The sequence below is a fragment of the Taudactylus pleione genome, unplaced genomic scaffold, assembly GCF_031769625.1.
Source record: "Taudactylus pleione unplaced genomic scaffold, aTauple2 ptg000580l, whole genome shotgun sequence".
Taxonomy (NCBI): Eukaryota; Metazoa; Chordata; class Amphibia; order Anura; family Myobatrachidae; genus Taudactylus; species Taudactylus pleione.
Window position 1 is genome coordinate 184641 of NW_028284982.1, and position 17926 is coordinate 202566.

A 17926-nucleotide genomic window follows, 5' to 3' on the forward strand; every position below is an offset into this window, starting at 1 on the left:
TTGTCTTTCTCTCACCTCCTCCTGACACTTGGCCGACATTCCTGTGTGACTGGATCATGCAGCCTAGCAAGAACCTCTGCATTCTGGCTACAGTGTATTCCTGCGAGCAGGGCCCTCCTGCCTATACGTCTGTCTGTTATTATCACCCAGTTTGGTTGTATTACTGTGTCCAGTTGTGAGCAGAACGGAATAGGCTGCGGTATGTAAGAGACTGATAATAAAATAAACTTCAGCCTCGTGACAGTGTGGACGTTTGTGTGTTTGGAGCTGATGATGAACCACAAGTCCCAGCATGCCCAGCTCGGCGCCAGGAATGCCGGGAGAGGTTGCCTAGCAACGGGCACGCGTCTCACGCTACCACCTCCAGCTGTCGTCAGACGGTGAATTAGCCCCGCCCCCATCATGCCTTCTTTCCGTTGGCTACCAATAGGATCACAGCCTCCGACACGCTGTGAGCCAATAGTAACGCAGCCCCGCCCCGCCATCGTCACTTCTTCTCTCAGCCAATAGGATGTCCGCCCTCCCCGCCGCGATGACGTTTACTTTTCTCTCTCAGCCAATAGGATGTCCGACCTCCCCGCCGCGCTGACGCGCCTGTTGCCATGGTGACGCCGCTGGCTGTGGAGTTGGAAAAGATGGCGGAGCTCAACGAGCAGCACCGGGCCCAGCTGCTCAGCTACGTGCGCTTCGCCCAGGCCAAGCGGCTGCTGCGGGTGAAGAGCGTGGCCTCCTGCTTCCAGGACGTGCGGGAGAGCCGGCTGCTGGAGGCCACGTACACGGCGGAGGAGGTGGCGGAGCTGCTGGCCGGGCTGCAGGAACTAGTGCTGGGGGAGCTGGAGGTGGAGCTGATGGACGCCTCGCACAGTAACGCCTTGCTCCTGCAGCAGCTCTTCTCCCAGGCCCAGCACTGGCATCTACGCCTGCACACCGACATCTCCGAGCTGGAGAACCGCGAGCTGCTGCAGCAGGTAGCCGAGCTGGAGCGGAGCGCGGAGCCAGGGCCCTCGGTCCGGGGCCCCCAGACCAGACTGGCCCCTCTGAGCGAGGGTGGCCCGTCCCAGCTGCTGCAGGCGGAGATCGCCCGGCTCCAGGAGGAGAACGAGCGGCTGAGGGTCCGGCTCCGCACCCTGGAGAGCCAGGCCACCGCCGCCATGGACGGCAAGCGCAGCACGGAACAGACCCTCGCGGAGCTGCGCCAGCTCCTCCAGGAGCAGAAGAGACCGCTGCCCCCCCCGGAGGACACTCACCTGGAGGAGAAGGTGGCCCAGCTCCAGCTGGAGTTCCAGAAGACGCTGGGGGACCAGACAGCCAGCCAGAGGCACCTGGAGGAGAACTTGACCAGCACCAAGCACCAGCTGCTCCGCGTCCAGGAACAACTTTCCATGGCCGAGAAGGAGCTGGAGAGGAAGTTCCAGGAGACCAGCGCCTACCGCAACATGAAGGACATCCTGACCCGCAAGAACCAGCAGATGAAGGAGCTGCGCACTCGGCTTTCCAAGTACGAGCCTGAGGACTGAGCTACGGCTTCTGACCCGTCTGTGGCCGTCGGGTCACTTTATTTACTATTGTTTATCAGTCTGTGGTGGCCTCTACCATGGTCACATCTACAGATGGCGACGTGTCACTTCTGTAATCAGACTTCAGTCAATAGCACCTTTCCTGGAGTAATTCACTAGTGCTCATATTCCTTCCCCCGTTACTCAGAGCGTCCTCTCAGACCTGTTCTGGGCTACGACAATGGAGGACATTCGTCTCTAGCCAATGTTACGGTCTTCTCTCTCCAGGGGATGTCAGTAGGATTCCATGGCTATCGCTATTAATTCTAGTATCTTTACTCCTCCTGCCTCATACAGGGGCCTTTATGTACTACAGGACTCTGCTCCCTGCTGTTATTTACCCTTCCTCCTCTGTTCTCACCGCATTAAACTGCTTTGTGTTCCTAACTTCTACAACTTGTGTCCCACTGATTACATCTAGAGACCTTCACCTGATGCATCCTCCAAGCAGATGGAAATGTATGATGGGCTTACTAGTAGCCCCAACATCCCTCCAAATCTTCCACACGCTGGTAGCAGGAGCTGATCCTGGCAGAATTACACTGCTGAGATTGGTGGGTGCCCCGTGGGTAGGGGTGAGAGTTGGGTGCTCGGCTGATGGGGTCATAGATGGGTGCCTGGTGAGTAAGGGGAGAATCTGTGACTGGCAAAATTGTACATATGGGGTTGACAGACAGGTGCCCAGCAGGTTGGGTTGGCAGTTGCTCAGCGGGTAGAGGTGACGGGTGGGTTGATTGCTGAACTCTTACACATCGGGGTGATAGATGGTGCCCGGCTGGTAGGGCTGATTGCCGAACTCTTACACATCAGGGTGATAGGCGGGTGCCTGGCTGGTAGGGGCAATTGCTGAATAATTGTGATTAATTCAGAGTGTTGTCGTTACACTGTTTTTGGTTTGAATTTTGGAATGTGTTTTATCACCTCACACGTATATATAGTAGAATACTCACACATTATTATTATCACGTAGGGTAGAGCACTATTCCTGGGTATTTACACATTATTATGCTAAATGCAGACGATGACGCTGAGTAGTTATATATGAGTATCTGGTTGTGTGGTAGGGTCAGGGCTCCTCACACTGCAGTGTACTGAAAGGTGCGCGTACACGTCACTGTAAATGTCAGGGCTCCTCACACTGCATTGTACTGAAAGGTGCGCGTACACGTCACTGTAATGTGTCAGGGCTCCTCACACCGCATTGTACTGAAAGGTGCGTGTACACGTCACTGTAATGTGTCAGGGCTCCTCACACCGCATTGTACTGAAAGGTGCGCGTACACGTCACTGTAATGTGTCAGGGTTCCTCACACTGCATTGTACTGAAAGGTGCGCATACACGTCACTGTCAGGGCTCCTCACACTGCAGTGTACTGAAAGGTGCGCGTACACGTCACTGTAATGTGTCAGGGCTCCTCACACCGCATTGTACTGAAAGGTGCGTGTACACGTCACTGTAATGTGTCAGGGCTCCTCACACCGCATTGTACTGAAAGGTGCGTGTACACGTCACTGTAATGTGTCAGGGTTCCTCACACTGCATTGTACTGAAAGGTGTGCGTACACGTCACTGTAATGTCAGGGCTCCTCACACCGCATTGTACTGAAAGGTGCGTGTACACGTCACTGTAATGTGTCAGGGCTCCTCACACTGCATTGTACTGAAAGGTGCGTGTACACGTCACTGTAATGTGTCAGGGCTCTTCACACCGCATTGTACTGCAAGGTGCGTGTACACGTCACTGTAATGTGTCAGGGCTCTTCACACCGCATTGTACTGAAAGGTGTGCGAGTACACGTCACTGTAATGTGTCAGGCCTCCTCACATTGCATTGTACTGAAAGGTGCGTGTACACGTCACTGTAATGTGTCAGGGCTTCTCACACTGCCGTGTACTGAAAGGTGCGAGTACACGTCACTGTAATGTGTCAGGGTTCCTCACACTGCATTGTACTGAAAGGTGTGCGTACACGTCACTGTAATGTCAGGGCTCCTCACACCGCATTGTACTGAAAGGTGCGTGTACACGTCACTGTAATGTGTCAGGGCTCCTCACACTGCATTGTACTGAAAGGTGCGTGTACACGTCACTGTAATGTGTCAGGGCTCTTCACACCGCATTGTACTGCAAGGTGCGTGTACACGTCACTGTAATGTGTCAGGGCTCTTCACACCGCATTGTACTGAAAGGTGTGCGAGTACACGTCACTGTAATGTGTCAGGCCTCCTCACATTGCATTGTACTGAAAGGTGCGTGTACACGTCACTGTAATGTGTCAGGGCTTCTCACACTGCCGTGTACTGAAAGGTGCGAGTACACGTCACTGTAATGTCAGGGTTCCTCACACTGCATTGTACTGAAAGGTGCGCGTACACGTCACTGTCAGGGCTCCTCACACTGCAGTGTACTGAAAGGTGCGTGTACACGTCACTGTAATGTGTCAGGGCTCCTCATACCGCATTGCACTGAAAGGTGCGTGTACACGTCACTGTAATGTGTCAGGGTTCCTCACACTGCATTGTACTGAAAGGTGCGAGTACACGTCACTGTAATGTGTCAGGGCTTCTCACACTGCAGTGTACTGAAAGGTGCGTGTACACGTCACTGTAATGTGTCGGCTCCTCACACCGCAGTGTACTGAAAGTGCGCGTACACGGCACTGTAATGTGTCGGCTCCTCACACCGCATTGTACTGAAAGGTGCGCATACACGTCACTGTAATGTGTCAGGCCTCACACCGCATTGTACTGAAAGGTGCGTGTACACGTCACTGTAATGTGTCAGGGCTCTTCACACTGCATTGTACTGAAAGGTGCGAGTACACGTCACTGTAAATGTGTCAGGGCTCCTCACACCGCATTGTACTGAAAGGTGCGAGTACACGTCACTGTAAATGTGTCAGGGCTCCTCACACCGCATTGTACTGAAAGGTGCGTGTACACGTCACTGTAATGTGTCAGGGTTCCTCACACCGCATTGTACTGAAAGGTGCGTGTACACGTCACTGTAATGTGTCAGGGTTCCTCACACCGCATTGTACTGAAAGGTGCGAGTACACGTCACTGTAATGTGTCGGCTCCTCACACTGCATTGTACTGAAAGGTGCGTGTACACGTCACTGTAATGTGTCAGGGCTTCTCACACTGCATTGTACTGAAAGGTGCGAGTACACGTCACTGTAATGTGTCAGGCCTCCTCACATTGCATTGTACTGAAAGGTGCGTGTACACGTCACTGTAATGTGTCAGGGCTTCTCACACTGCCGTGTACTGAAAGGTGCGAGTACACGTCACTGTAATGTGTCAGGGTTCCTCACACTGCATTGTACTGAAAGGTGTGCGTACACGTCACTGTAATGTCAGGGCTCCTCACACCGCATTGTACTGAAAGGTGCGTGTACACGTCACTGTAATGTGTCAGGGCTCCTCACACTGCATTGTACTGAAAGGTGCGTGTACACGTCACTGTAATGTGTCAGGGCTCTTCACACCGCATTGTACTGCAAGGTGCGTGTACACGTCACTGTAATGTGTCAGGGCTCTTCACACCGCATTGTACTGAAAGGTGTGCGAGTACACGTCACTGTAATGTGTCAGGCCTCCTCACATTGCATTGTACTGAAAGGTGCGTGTACACGTCACTGTAATGTGTCAGGGCTTCTCACACTGCCGTGTACTGAAAGGTGCGAGTACACGTCACTGTAATGTCAGGGTTCCTCACACTGCATTGTACTGAAAGGTGCGCGTACACGTCACTGTCAGGGCTCCTCACACTGCAGTGTACTGAAAGGTGCGTGTACACGTCACTGTAATGTGTCAGGGCTCCTCATACCGCATTGCACTGAAAGGTGCGTGTACACGTCACTGTAATGTGTCAGGGTTCCTCACACTGCATTGTACTGAAAGGTGCGAGTACACGTCACTGTAATGTGTCAGGGCTTCTCACACTGCAGTGTACTGAAAGGTGCGTGTACACGTCACTGTAATGTGTCGGCTCCTCACACCGCAGTGTACTGAAAGTGCGCGTACACGGCACTGTAATGTGTCGGCTCCTCACACCGCATTGTACTGAAAGGTGCGCATACACGTCACTGTAATGTGTCAGGCCTCACACCGCATTGTACTGAAAGGTGCGTGTACACGTCACTGTAATGTGTCAGGGCTCTTCACACTGCATTGTACTGAAAGGTGCGAGTACACGTCACTGTAAATGTGTCAGGGCTCCTCACACCGCATTGTACTGAAAGGTGCGAGTACACGTCACTGTAAATGTGTCAGGGCTCCTCACACCGCATTGTACTGAAAGGTGCGTGTACACGTCACTGTAATGTGTCAGGGTTCCTCACACCGCATTGTACTGAAAGGTGCGTGTACACGTCACTGTAATGTGTCAGGGTTCCTCACACCGCATTGTACTGAAAGGTGCGAGTACACGTCACTGTAATGTGTCGGCTCCTCACACTGCATTGTACTGAAAGGTGCGTGTACACGTCACTGTAATGTGTCAGGGCTTCTCACACTGCATTGTACTGAAAGGTGCGAGTACACGTCACTGTAATGTGTCAGGGCTTCTCACACCGCATTGTACTGAAAGGTGCGCGTACACTGCACTGTAATGTGTCGGCTCCTCACACCGCAGTGTACTGAAAGGTGCGCGTACACGGCACTGTAATGTGTCGGCTCCTCACACCGCATTGTACTGAAAGGTGCGTGTACTCGTCACTGTAATGTGTCGGCTCCTCACACCGCATTGTACTGAAAGGTGCGTGTACACGTCACTGTAATGTGTTTCCAGACAGGTTTTTTTAATCCTATCTATGAAGCAATTTTCCATGTGTGTTAATGACGTCCGTGTCATCCAGTAGTTTCTCTATTTTTCAAAGTGATTAGCAAATGTTTCTCCGAATAAAATGGCGACCAACTTACTGGCACTTATTGTTGCGGTTAACGAGGTAACGTACCTGCTAGGTGCCCCTCTCCTTTCACTATGGTGACAGAGGTCAGTCTGTACTGAACACCGTCATGTTCAGCCCAGGTTCCTGTACAGCGTTCCGCTGTCTCTGTACGCTTCCTGCAGAATTCGCTCCTGTTATGCGCAGAGCTATTAATACGGAACGATGATGTTACTGTGTTCTTTCTCCAATAATGAAACTCCCTGCGTATGATAATGGTGCTCCAGCCAATCAGCTCCCATCTGCTATCTGTTTGAAAAATGACAGTTGGGAGCTGATTGGCTGGATCATCGTTATCATACATAGCGAGATTTATCACTTGTTGTGTATGATAAAACTCGTTGGTAAATTAGCCCCTAGAATGTGGATTAGTATAGGCAGCGGTAACGCATTAAAGGACATTGGTGTGACAGTGCCATGAATTCCAGCGTAAATTGTGTTTCCATCACTGATTAGTGCAGGAAAAGTACATCGATGTAATAGTGTGAATGAGCCCTTTCTGCATCGCGTCTGGACGCTGTGTGCGGTTACTAGATGGAACAAACCAGAATGTGGCTTATACACAGAATAAGATGATAGTTACACCTAGTATACAGAACATAAGAAGTGGTACTGTGCAGGTGGCTTACACACAGAATAAGATGATAGTTACACCTAGTATACAGAACATAAGAAGTGGTACTGTGCAGGTGGCTTACACACAGAATAAGATGATAGTTACACCTAGTATACAGAACATAAGAAGTGGTACTGTGCAGGTGGCTTACACACAGAATAAGATGATAGTTACACCTAGTATACAGAACATAAGAAGTGATACTGTGCAGGTGGCTTACACACAGAATAAGATGATAGTTACACCTAGTATACAGAACATAAGAAGTGATACTGTGCAGGTGGCTTATACACAGAATAAGATGATAGTTATACCTAGTATACAGAACATAAGAAGTGGTACTGAGCAGGTGGCTTACACACAGAATAAGAGAAAGTACTGATAGTTACACCTAGTATACAGAACATAAGAAGTGGTACTGTGCAGGTGGCTTACACACAGAATAAGATGATAGTTATACCTAGTATACAGAACATAAGAAGTGATACTGTGCAGGTGGCTTATACACAGAATAAGATGATAGTTACACCTAGTATACAGAACATAAGAAGTGATACTGTGCAGGTGGCTTACACACAGAATAAGATGATAGTTACACCTAGTATACAGAACATAAGAAGTGATACTGTGCAGGTGGCTTATACACAGAATAAGATGATAGTTATACCTAGTATACAGAACATAAGAAGTGGTACTGTGCAGGTGGCTTACACACAGAATAAGATGATAGTTACACCTAGTATACAGAACATAAGAAGTGATACTGTGCAGGTGGCTTATACACAGAATAAGATGTTAGTTATACCTAGTATACAGAACATAAGAAGTAGTACTGTGCAGGTGGCTTATACACAGAATAAATGAAAGTACTGATAGTTACAGCTAGTATACAGAACATAAGACGTGGTACTTAGCAGGTGGCATATTCACAGAATAAATGAAAGTACTGATAGTTACACCTAGTATACAGAACATAAGAAGTGGTACTGTGCAGGTGGCTTACACAGAGAATAAGAGAAATTACTGATAGTTACAGCTAGTATACAGAACATAAGAAGTGGTACTGAGCAGGTGGCATATTCACAGAATAAGAGAAAGTACTGATAGTTACACCTAGTATACAGAACATATGAAGTGGTACTGTGCAGGTGGCTTACACACAGAATAAGAGAAAGTACTGATAGTTACACCTAGTATACAGAACATAAGAAGTGGTACTGTGCAGGTGGCTTACACACAGAGTAAGATGACAGTTATACCCAGTATACAGAACATAAGAAGTGATACCGTGCAGGTGGCTTATTCACAGAATAATAGAAAGTACTGATCGTTACACCTAGTATACAGAACATAAGAAGTAGTACTGTGCAGGTGGCTTATACACAGAATAAATGAAAGTACTGATAGTTACAGCTAGTATACAGAACATAAGACGTGGTACTTAGCAGGTGGCATATTCACAGAATAAATGAAAGTACTGATAGTTACACCTAGTATACAGAACATAAGAAGTGGTACTGTGCAGGTGGCTTACACACAGAATAAGAGAAAGTACTGATAGTTACACCTAGTATACAGAACATAAGACGTGGTACTGTGCAGGTGGCTTACACACAGAATAAGAGAAATTACTGATAGTTACAGCTAGTATACAGAACATAAGAAGTGGTACTGTGCAGGTGGCTTACACACAGAATAAGAGAAAGTACTGATAGTTACACCTAGTATACAGAACATAAGAAATGGTACTGTGCAGGTGGCTTACACACAGAATAAGAGAAAGTACTGATAGTTACACCTAGTATACAGAACATAAGACGTGGTACTGTGCAGGTGGCTTACACACAGAATAAGATGATAGTTACACCTAGTATACAGAACATAAGAAATGGTACTGAGCAGGTGGCTTACACACAGAATAAGATGATAGTTACACCTAGTATACAGAACATAAGTGGTATTGTGCAGGTGGCTTACACACAGAATAAGAGAAAGTACTGATAGTTACACCTAGTATACAGAACATAAGAAGTGGTACTGTGCAGGTGGCTTACACACAGAATAAGATGATAGTTATACCCAGTATACAGAACATAAGAAGTGATACTGTGCAGGTGGCTTACACACAGAATAACAGAAAGTACTGATAGTTACACCTAGTATACAGAACATAAGAAATGGTACTGAGCAGGTGGCTTACACACAGAATAAGATGATAGTTACACCTAGTATACAGAACATAAGAAGTGGCACTGTGCAGGTGGCTTATTCACAGAATAACAGAAAGTACTGATAGTTACACCTAGTATACAGAACATAAGAAGTGGTACTGTGCAGGTGGCTTACACACAGAATAAGAGAAATTACTGATAGTTACACCTAGTATACAGAACATAAGAAGTGGTACTGAGCAGGTGGCTTATTCACAGAATAATAGAAAGTACTGATCGTTACACCTAGTATACAGAACATAAGAAGTGGTACTGAGCAGGTGGCTTATTCACAGAATAATAGAAAGTACTGATAGTTACACCTAGTATACAGAACATAAGACGTGGTACTGAGCAGGTGGCTTATTCACAGAATAAGAGAAAGTACTGATAGTTACACCTAGTATACAGAACATAAGAAGTGGTATTGTGCAGGTGGCTTACACACAGAATAAGAGAAAGTACTGATAGTTACACCTAGTATACAGAACATAAGAAGTGGTACTGTGCAGGTGGCTTACACACAGAATAAGAGAAAGTACTGATAGTTACACCTAGTATACAGAACATAAGAAGTGGTACTGTGCAGGTGGATTACACACAGAATAAGATGATAGTTACACCTAGTATACAGAACATAAGAAATGGTACTGAGCAGGTGGCTTACACACAGAATAAGATGATAGTTACACCTAGTATACAGAACATAAGTGGTATTGTGCAGGTGGCTTACACACAGAATAAGAGAAAGTACTGATAGTTACACCTAGTATACAGAACATAAGAAGTGGTACTGTGCAGGTGGCTTACACACAGAATAAGATGATAGTTATACCCAGTATACAGAACATAAGAAGTGATACTGTGCAGGTGGCTTATTCACAGAATAACAGAAAGTACTGATAGTTACACCTAGTATACAGAACATAAGAAGTGGTACTGTGCAGGTGGCTTACACACAGAATAAGAGAAATTACTGATAGTTACACCTAGTATACAGAACATAAGAAGTGGTACTGAGCAGGTGGCTTATTCACAGAATAATAGAAAGTACTGATAGTTACACCTAGTATACAGAACATAAGAAGTGGTATTGTGCAGGTGGCTTATTCACAGAATAAGAGAAAGTACTGATAGTTACACCTAGTATACAGAACATAAGAAGTGGTACTGTGCAGGTGGCTTACACACAGAATAAGAGAAAGTACTGATAGTTACACCTAGTATACAGAACATAAGAAGTGGTACTGTGCAGGTGGATTACACACAGAATAAGATGATAGTTACACCTAGTATACAGAACATAAGAAATGGTACTGAGCAGGTGGCTTACACACAGAATAAGATGATAGTTACACCTAGTATACAGAACATAAGTGGTACTGTGCAGGTGGCTTACACACAGAATAAGAGAAAGTACTGATAGTTACACCTAGTATACAGAACATAAGAAGTGGTACTGTGCAGGTGGCTTACACACAGAATAAGAGAAAGTACTGATAGTTACACCTAGTATACAGAACATAAGAAGTGGTACTGTGCAGGTGGATTACACACAGAATAAGATGATAGTTATACCCAGTATACAGAACATAAGAAGTGATACTGTGCAGGTGGCTTATTCACAGAATAACAGAAAGTACTGATAGTTACACCTAGTATACAGAACATAAGAAGTGGTATTGTGCAGGTGGCTTATTCACAGAATAACAGAAAGTACTGATAGTTACACCTAGTATACAGAACATAAGAAGTGGTACTGTGCAGGTGGCCATACACGTAGAATAAGATGAGATACTGAGAATTACACATAGCATACAGAACAGAGGAGTAGTAACAGGACATACTGAGATCTCCTTCCTCCTGGTCCCTGAGTTTTGCATACAGTGAGCAGATGACTTTTGCTGGTAATTGAGAGGCCGCCATTGTATTTATTATCCTTTCTATGGAGCCACAAGGGGTCTGCAGTGCCTGACATAATAACCGGTATCCCTCATTTATACCCCAGAAATAGGACAGAAATGCAGGTTCTATGTACAGGTGATATAAGGTATAACCTGGATCTGTGCTATCACCTCAGTCATCATTATAAGTGTCATTATATTATTCTCATTTATACCCCAGTAATAGGACAGAAATGCAGGTTCTATGTACATGTGATATAAGGTATAACCTGGATCTGTGCTGTCACCTCAGTCATCATTATAAGTGTCATTATATTATTCTCATTTATACCCCAGTAATAGGACAGAAATGCAGGTTCTATGTACATGTGATATAAGGTATAACCTGGATCTGTGCTATCACCTCAGTCATCAGTATAAGTGTCATTATATTATTCTCATTTATACCCCAGTAATAGGACAGAAATGCAGGTTCTATGTACATGTGATATAAGGTATAACCTGGATCTGTGCTATCACCTCAGTCATCATTATAAGTGTCATTATATTATTCTCATTTACACCCCAGTAATAGGACAGAAATGCAGGTTCTATGTACATGTGATATAAGGTATAACCTGGATCTGTGCTATCACCTCAGTCACCATTATAAGTGTCATTATATTATTCTCATTTATACCCCAGTAATAGGACAGAAATGCAGGTTCTATGTACATGTGATATAAGGTATAACCTGGATCTGTGCTGTCACCTCAGTCATCATTATAAGTGTCATTATATTATTCTCATTTATACCCCAGTAATAGGACAGAAATGCAGGTTCTCTGTACATGTGATATAAGGTATAACCTGGATCTGTGCTGTCACCTCAGTCATCATTATAAGTGTCATTATATTATTCTCATTTATACCCCAGTAATAGGACAGAAATGCAGGTTCTATGTACAGGTGATATAAGGTATAACCTGGATCTGTGCTATCACCTCAGTCATCAGTATAAGTGTCATTATATTATTCTCATTTATACCCCAGTAATAGGACAGAAATGCAGGTTCTATGTACAGGTGATATAAGGTATAACCTGGATCTGTGCTGTCACCTCAGTCATCATTATAAGTGTCATTATATTATTCTCATTTATACCCCAGTAATAGGACAGAAATGCAGGTTCTATGTACAGGTGATATAAGGTATAACCTGGATCTGTGCTGTCACCTCAGTCATCAGTATAAGTGTCATTATATTATTCTCATTTACACCCCAGTAATAGGACAGAAATGCAGGTTCTATGTACAGGTGATATAAGGTATAACCTGGATCTGTGCTATCACCTCAGTCATCATTATAAGTGTCATTATATTATTCTCATTTATACCCCAGTAATAGGACAGAAATGCAGGTTCTATGTACAGGTGATATAAGGTATAACCTGGATCTGTGCTGTCACCTCAGTCATCAGTATAAGTGTCATTATATTATTCTCATTTACACCCCAGTAATAGGACAGAAATGCAGGTTCTATGTACAGGTGATATAAGGTATAACCTGGATCTGTGCTATCACCTCAGTCATCATTATAAGTGTCATTATATTATTCTCATTTATACCCCAGTAATAGGACAGAAATGCAGGTTCTCTGTACAGGTGATATAATGTATAACCTGGATCTGTGCTATCACCTCAGTCATCATTATAAGTGTCATTATATTATTCTCATTTATACCCCAGTAATAGGACAGAAATGCAGGTTCTCTGTACAGGTGATATAAGGTATAACCTGGATCTGTGCTGTCACCTCAGTCATCATTATAAGTGTCATTATATTATTCTCATTTATACCCCAGTAATAGGACAGAAATGCAGGTTCTATGTACAGGTGATATAAGGTATAACCTGGATCTGTGCTGTCATCTCAGTCATCAGTATAAGTGTCATTATATTATTCTCATTTATACCCCAGTAATAGGACAGAAATGCAGGTTCTATGTACAGGTGATATAAGGTATAACCTGGATCTGTGCTATCACCTCAGTCATCAGTATAAGTGTCATTATATTATTCTCATTTACACCCCAGTAATAGGACAGAAATGCAGGTTCTATGTACAGGTGATATAAGGTATAACCTGGATCTGTGCTGTCACCTCAGTCATCAGTATAAGTGTCATTATATTATTCTCATTTATACCCCAGTAATAGGACAGAAATGCAGGTTCTATGTACAGGTGATATAAGGTATAACCTGGATCTGTGCTATCACCTCAGTCATCATTATAAGTGTCATTATATTATTCTCATTTATACCCCAGTAATAGGACAGAAATGCAGGTTCTATGTACATGTGATATAAGGTATAACCTGGATCTGTGCTGTCACCTCAGTCATCATTATAAGTGTCATTATATTATTCTCATTTATACCCCAGTAATAGGACAGAAATGCAGGTTCTATGTACAGGTGATATAAGGTATAACCTGGATCTGTGCTATCACCTCAGTCATCAGTATAAGTGTCATTATATTATTCTCATTTATACCCCAGTAATAGGACAGAAATGCAGGTTCTCTGTACATGTGATATAAGGTATAACCTGGATCTGTGCTGTCACCTCAGTCATCAGTATAAGTGTCATTATATTATTCTCATTTATACCCCAGTAATAGGACAGAAATGCAGGTTCTCTGTACAGGTGATATAAGGTATAACCTGGATCTGTGCTATCACCTCAGTCATCAGTATAAGTGTCATTATATTATTCTCATTTATACCCCAGTAATAGGACAGAAATGCAGGTTCTCTGTACATGTGATATAAGGTATAACCTGGATCTGTGCTGTCACCTCAGTCATCAGTATAAGTGTCATTATATTATTCTCATTTATACCCCAGTAATAGGACAGAAATGCAGGTTCTATGTACAGGTGATATAAGGTATAACCTGGATCTGTGCTGTCACCTCAGTCATCAGTATAAATGTCATTATATTATTCTCATTTACACCCCAGTAATAGGACAGAAATGCAGGTTCTATGTACAGGTGATATAAGGTATAACCTGGATCTGTGCTATCACCTCAGTCATCAGTATAAGTGTCATTATATTATTCTCATTTATACCCCAGTAATAGGACAGAAATGCAGGTTCTATGTACAGGTGATATAAGGTATAACCTGGATCTGTGCTGTCACCTCAGTCATCAGTATAAATGTCATTATATTATTCTCATTTACACCCCAGTAATAGGACAGAAATGCAGGTTCTATGTACAGGTGATATAAAATATAACCTGGATCTGTGCTGTCACCTCAGTCATCAGTATAAGTGTCATTATATTATTCTCATTTATACCCCAGTAATAGGACAGAAATGCAGGTTCTCTGTACATGTGATATAAGGTATAACCTGGATCTGTGCTGTCACCTCAGTCATCATTATAAGTGTCATTATATTATTCTCATTTACACCCCAGTAATAGGACAGAAATGCAGGTTCTATGTACATGTGATATAAGGTATAACCTGGATCTGTGCTGTCACCTCAGTCATCAGTATAAGTGTCATTATATTATTCTCATTTATACCCCAGTAATAGGACAGAAATGCAGGTTCTATGTACAGGTGATATAAGGTATAACCTGGATCTGTGCTGTCACCTCAGTCATCATTATAAGTGTCATTATATTATTCTCATTTATACCCCAGTAATAGGACAGAAATGCAGGTTCTCTGTACAGGTGATATAAGGTATAACCTGGATCTGTGCTATCACCTCAGTCATCAGTATAAGGGTCATTATATTATTCTCATTTACACCCCAGTAATAGGACAGAAATGCAGGTTCTCTGTACAGGTGATATAAGGTATAACCTGGATCTGTGCTATCACCTCAGTCATCAGTATAAGTGTCATTATATTATTCTCATTTATACCCCAGTAATAGGACAGAAATGCAGGTTCTATGTACATGTGATATAAGGTATAACCTGGATCTGTGCTATCACCTCAGTCATCATTATAAGTGTCATTATATTATTCTCATTTATACCCCAGTAATAGGACAGAAAAGCAGGTTCTATGTACAGGTGATATAAGGTATAACCTGGATCTGTGCTGTCACCTCAGTCATCATTATAAGTGTCATTATATTATTCTCATTTATACCCAGTAATAGGACAGAAATGCAGGTTCTATGTACAGGTGATATAAGGTATAACCTGGATCTGTGCTGTCATCTCAGTCATCAGTATAAGTGTCATTATATTATTCTCATTTATACCCCAGTAATAGGACAGAAATGCAGGTTCTATGTACAGGTGATATAAGGTATAACCTGGATCTGTGCTGTCACCTCAGTCATCAGTATAAGTGTCATTATATTATTCTCATTTACACCCCAGTAATAGGACAGAAATGCAGGTTCTATGTACAGGTGATATAAGGTATAACCTGGATCTGTGCTATCACCTCAGTCATCATTATAAGTGTCATTATATTATTCTCATTTATACCCCAGTAATAGGACAGAAATGCAGGTTCTATGTACAGGTGATATAAGGTATAACCTGGATCTGTGCTGTCACCTCAGTCATCAGTATAAGTGTCATTATATTATTCTCATTTACACCCCAGTAATAGGACAGAAATGCAGGTTCTATGTACATGTGATATAAGATATAACCTGGATCTGTGCTGACACCTCAGTCATCAGTATAAGTGTCATTATATTATTCTCATTTATACCTCAGTAATAGGACAGAAATGCAGGTTCTATGTACAGGTGATATAAGGTATAACCTGGATCTGTGCTGTCACCTCAGTCATCATTATAAGTGTCATTATATTATTCTCATTTATACCCCAGTAATAGGACAGAAAAGCAGGTTCTATGTACAGGTGATATAAGGTATAACCTGGATCTGTGCTGTCACCTCAGTCATCATTATAAGTGTCATTATATTATTCTCATTTACACCCCAGTAATAGGACAGAAATGCAGGTTCTATGTACATGTGATATAAGGTATAACCTGGATCTGTGCTGTCACCTCAGTCATCAGTATAAGTGTCATTATATTATTCTCATTTACACCCCAGTAATAGGACAGAAATGCAGGTTCTCTGTACATGTGATATAAGGTATAACCTGGATCTGTGCTGTCATCTCAGTCATCAGTATAAGTGTCATTATATTATTCTCATTTATACCCCAGTAATAGGACAGAAATGCAGGTTCTATGTACAGGTGATATAAGGTATAACCTGGATCTGTGCTGTCACCTCAGTCATCAGTATAAGTGTCATTATATTATTCTCATTTACACCCCAGTAATAGGACAGAAATGCAGGTTCTCTGTACAGGTGATATAAGGTATAACCTGGATCTGTGCTGTCACCTCAGTCATCAGTATAAGTGTCATTATATTATTCTCATTTATACCCCAGTAATAGGACAGAAATGCAGGTTCTATGTACATGTGATATAAGGTATAACCTGGATCTGTGCTATCACCTCAGTCATCAGTATAAGTGTCATTATATTATTCTCATTTATACCCCAGTAATAGGACAGAAATGCAGGTTCTATGTACAGGTGATATAAGGTATAACCTGGATCTGTGCTGTCACCTCAGTCATCAGTATAAGTGTCATTATATTATTCTCATTTATACCCCAGTAATAGGACAGAAATGCAGGTTCTATGTACAGGTGATATAATGTATAACCTGGATCTGTGCTGTCATCTCAGTCATCAGTATAAGTGTCATTATATTATTCTCATTTATACCCCAGTAATAGGACAGAAATGCAGGTTCTATGTACATGAGATATAAGGTATAACCTGGATCTGTGCTGTCACCTCAGTCATCATTATAAGTGTCATTATATTATTCTCATTTACACCCCAGTAATAGGACAGAAATGCAGGTTCTCTGTACATGTGATATAAGGTATAACCTGGATCTGTGCTGTCACCTCAGTCATCAGTATAAGTGTCATTATATTATTCTCATTTATACCCCAGTAATAGGACAGAAATGCAGGTTCTATGTACATGTGATATAAGGTATAACCTGGATCTGTGCTGTCACCTCAGTCATCATTATAAGTGTCATTATATTATTCTCATTTACACCCCAGTAATAGGACAGAAATGCAGGTTCTCTGTACATGTGATATAAGGTATAACCTGGATCTGTGCTGTCACCTCAGTCATCAGTATAAGTGTCATTATATTATTCTCATTTATACCCCAGTAATAGGACAGAAATGCAGGTTCTATGTACATGAGATATAAGGTATAACCTGGATCTGTGCTGTCACCTCAGTCATCAGTATAAGTGTCATTATATTATTCTCATTTATACCCCAGTAATAGGACAGAAATGCAGGTTCTATGTACAGGTGATATAAGGTATAACCTGGATCTGTGCTATCACCTCAGTCATCAGTATAAGTGTCATTATATTATTCTCATTTACACCCCAGTAATAGGACAGAAATGCAGGTTCTATGTACATGTGATATAAGGTATAACCTGGATCTGTGCTGTCACCTCAGTCATCAGTATAAGTGTCATTATATTATTCTCATTTATACCCCAGTAATAGGACAGAAATGCAGGTTCTATGTACAGGTGATATAAGGTATAACCTGGATCTGTGCTATCACCTCAGTCATCATTATAAGTGTC

At 43.0% G+C, this 17926-nt stretch overlaps 1 protein-coding gene across 1 annotated transcript; it reads left to right on the top strand.

Annotated features, from left to right (window-relative positions):
• Window positions 1-541: 541 nt before the first annotated feature.
• Window positions 542-1952, top strand: LZTFL1 (leucine zipper transcription factor like 1). The gene has a single exon (XM_088453529.1). The coding sequence runs from the start codon at window positions 603-605 to the stop codon at window positions 1515-1517; it is 915 nt and encodes a 304-aa protein (XP_088309655.1). The 5' UTR covers window positions 542-602; the 3' UTR covers window positions 1518-1952.
• The last annotated feature ends 15974 nt before the right edge of the window (window positions 1953-17926 follow it).

What these genes read in the sequence shown, in the direction of transcription:
- LZTFL1 (XM_088453529.1), top strand. Translation starts at nt 603, where the DNA reads ATGGTGACGCCGCTGGCTGTGGAGTTGGAAAAGATGGCGGAGCTCAAC.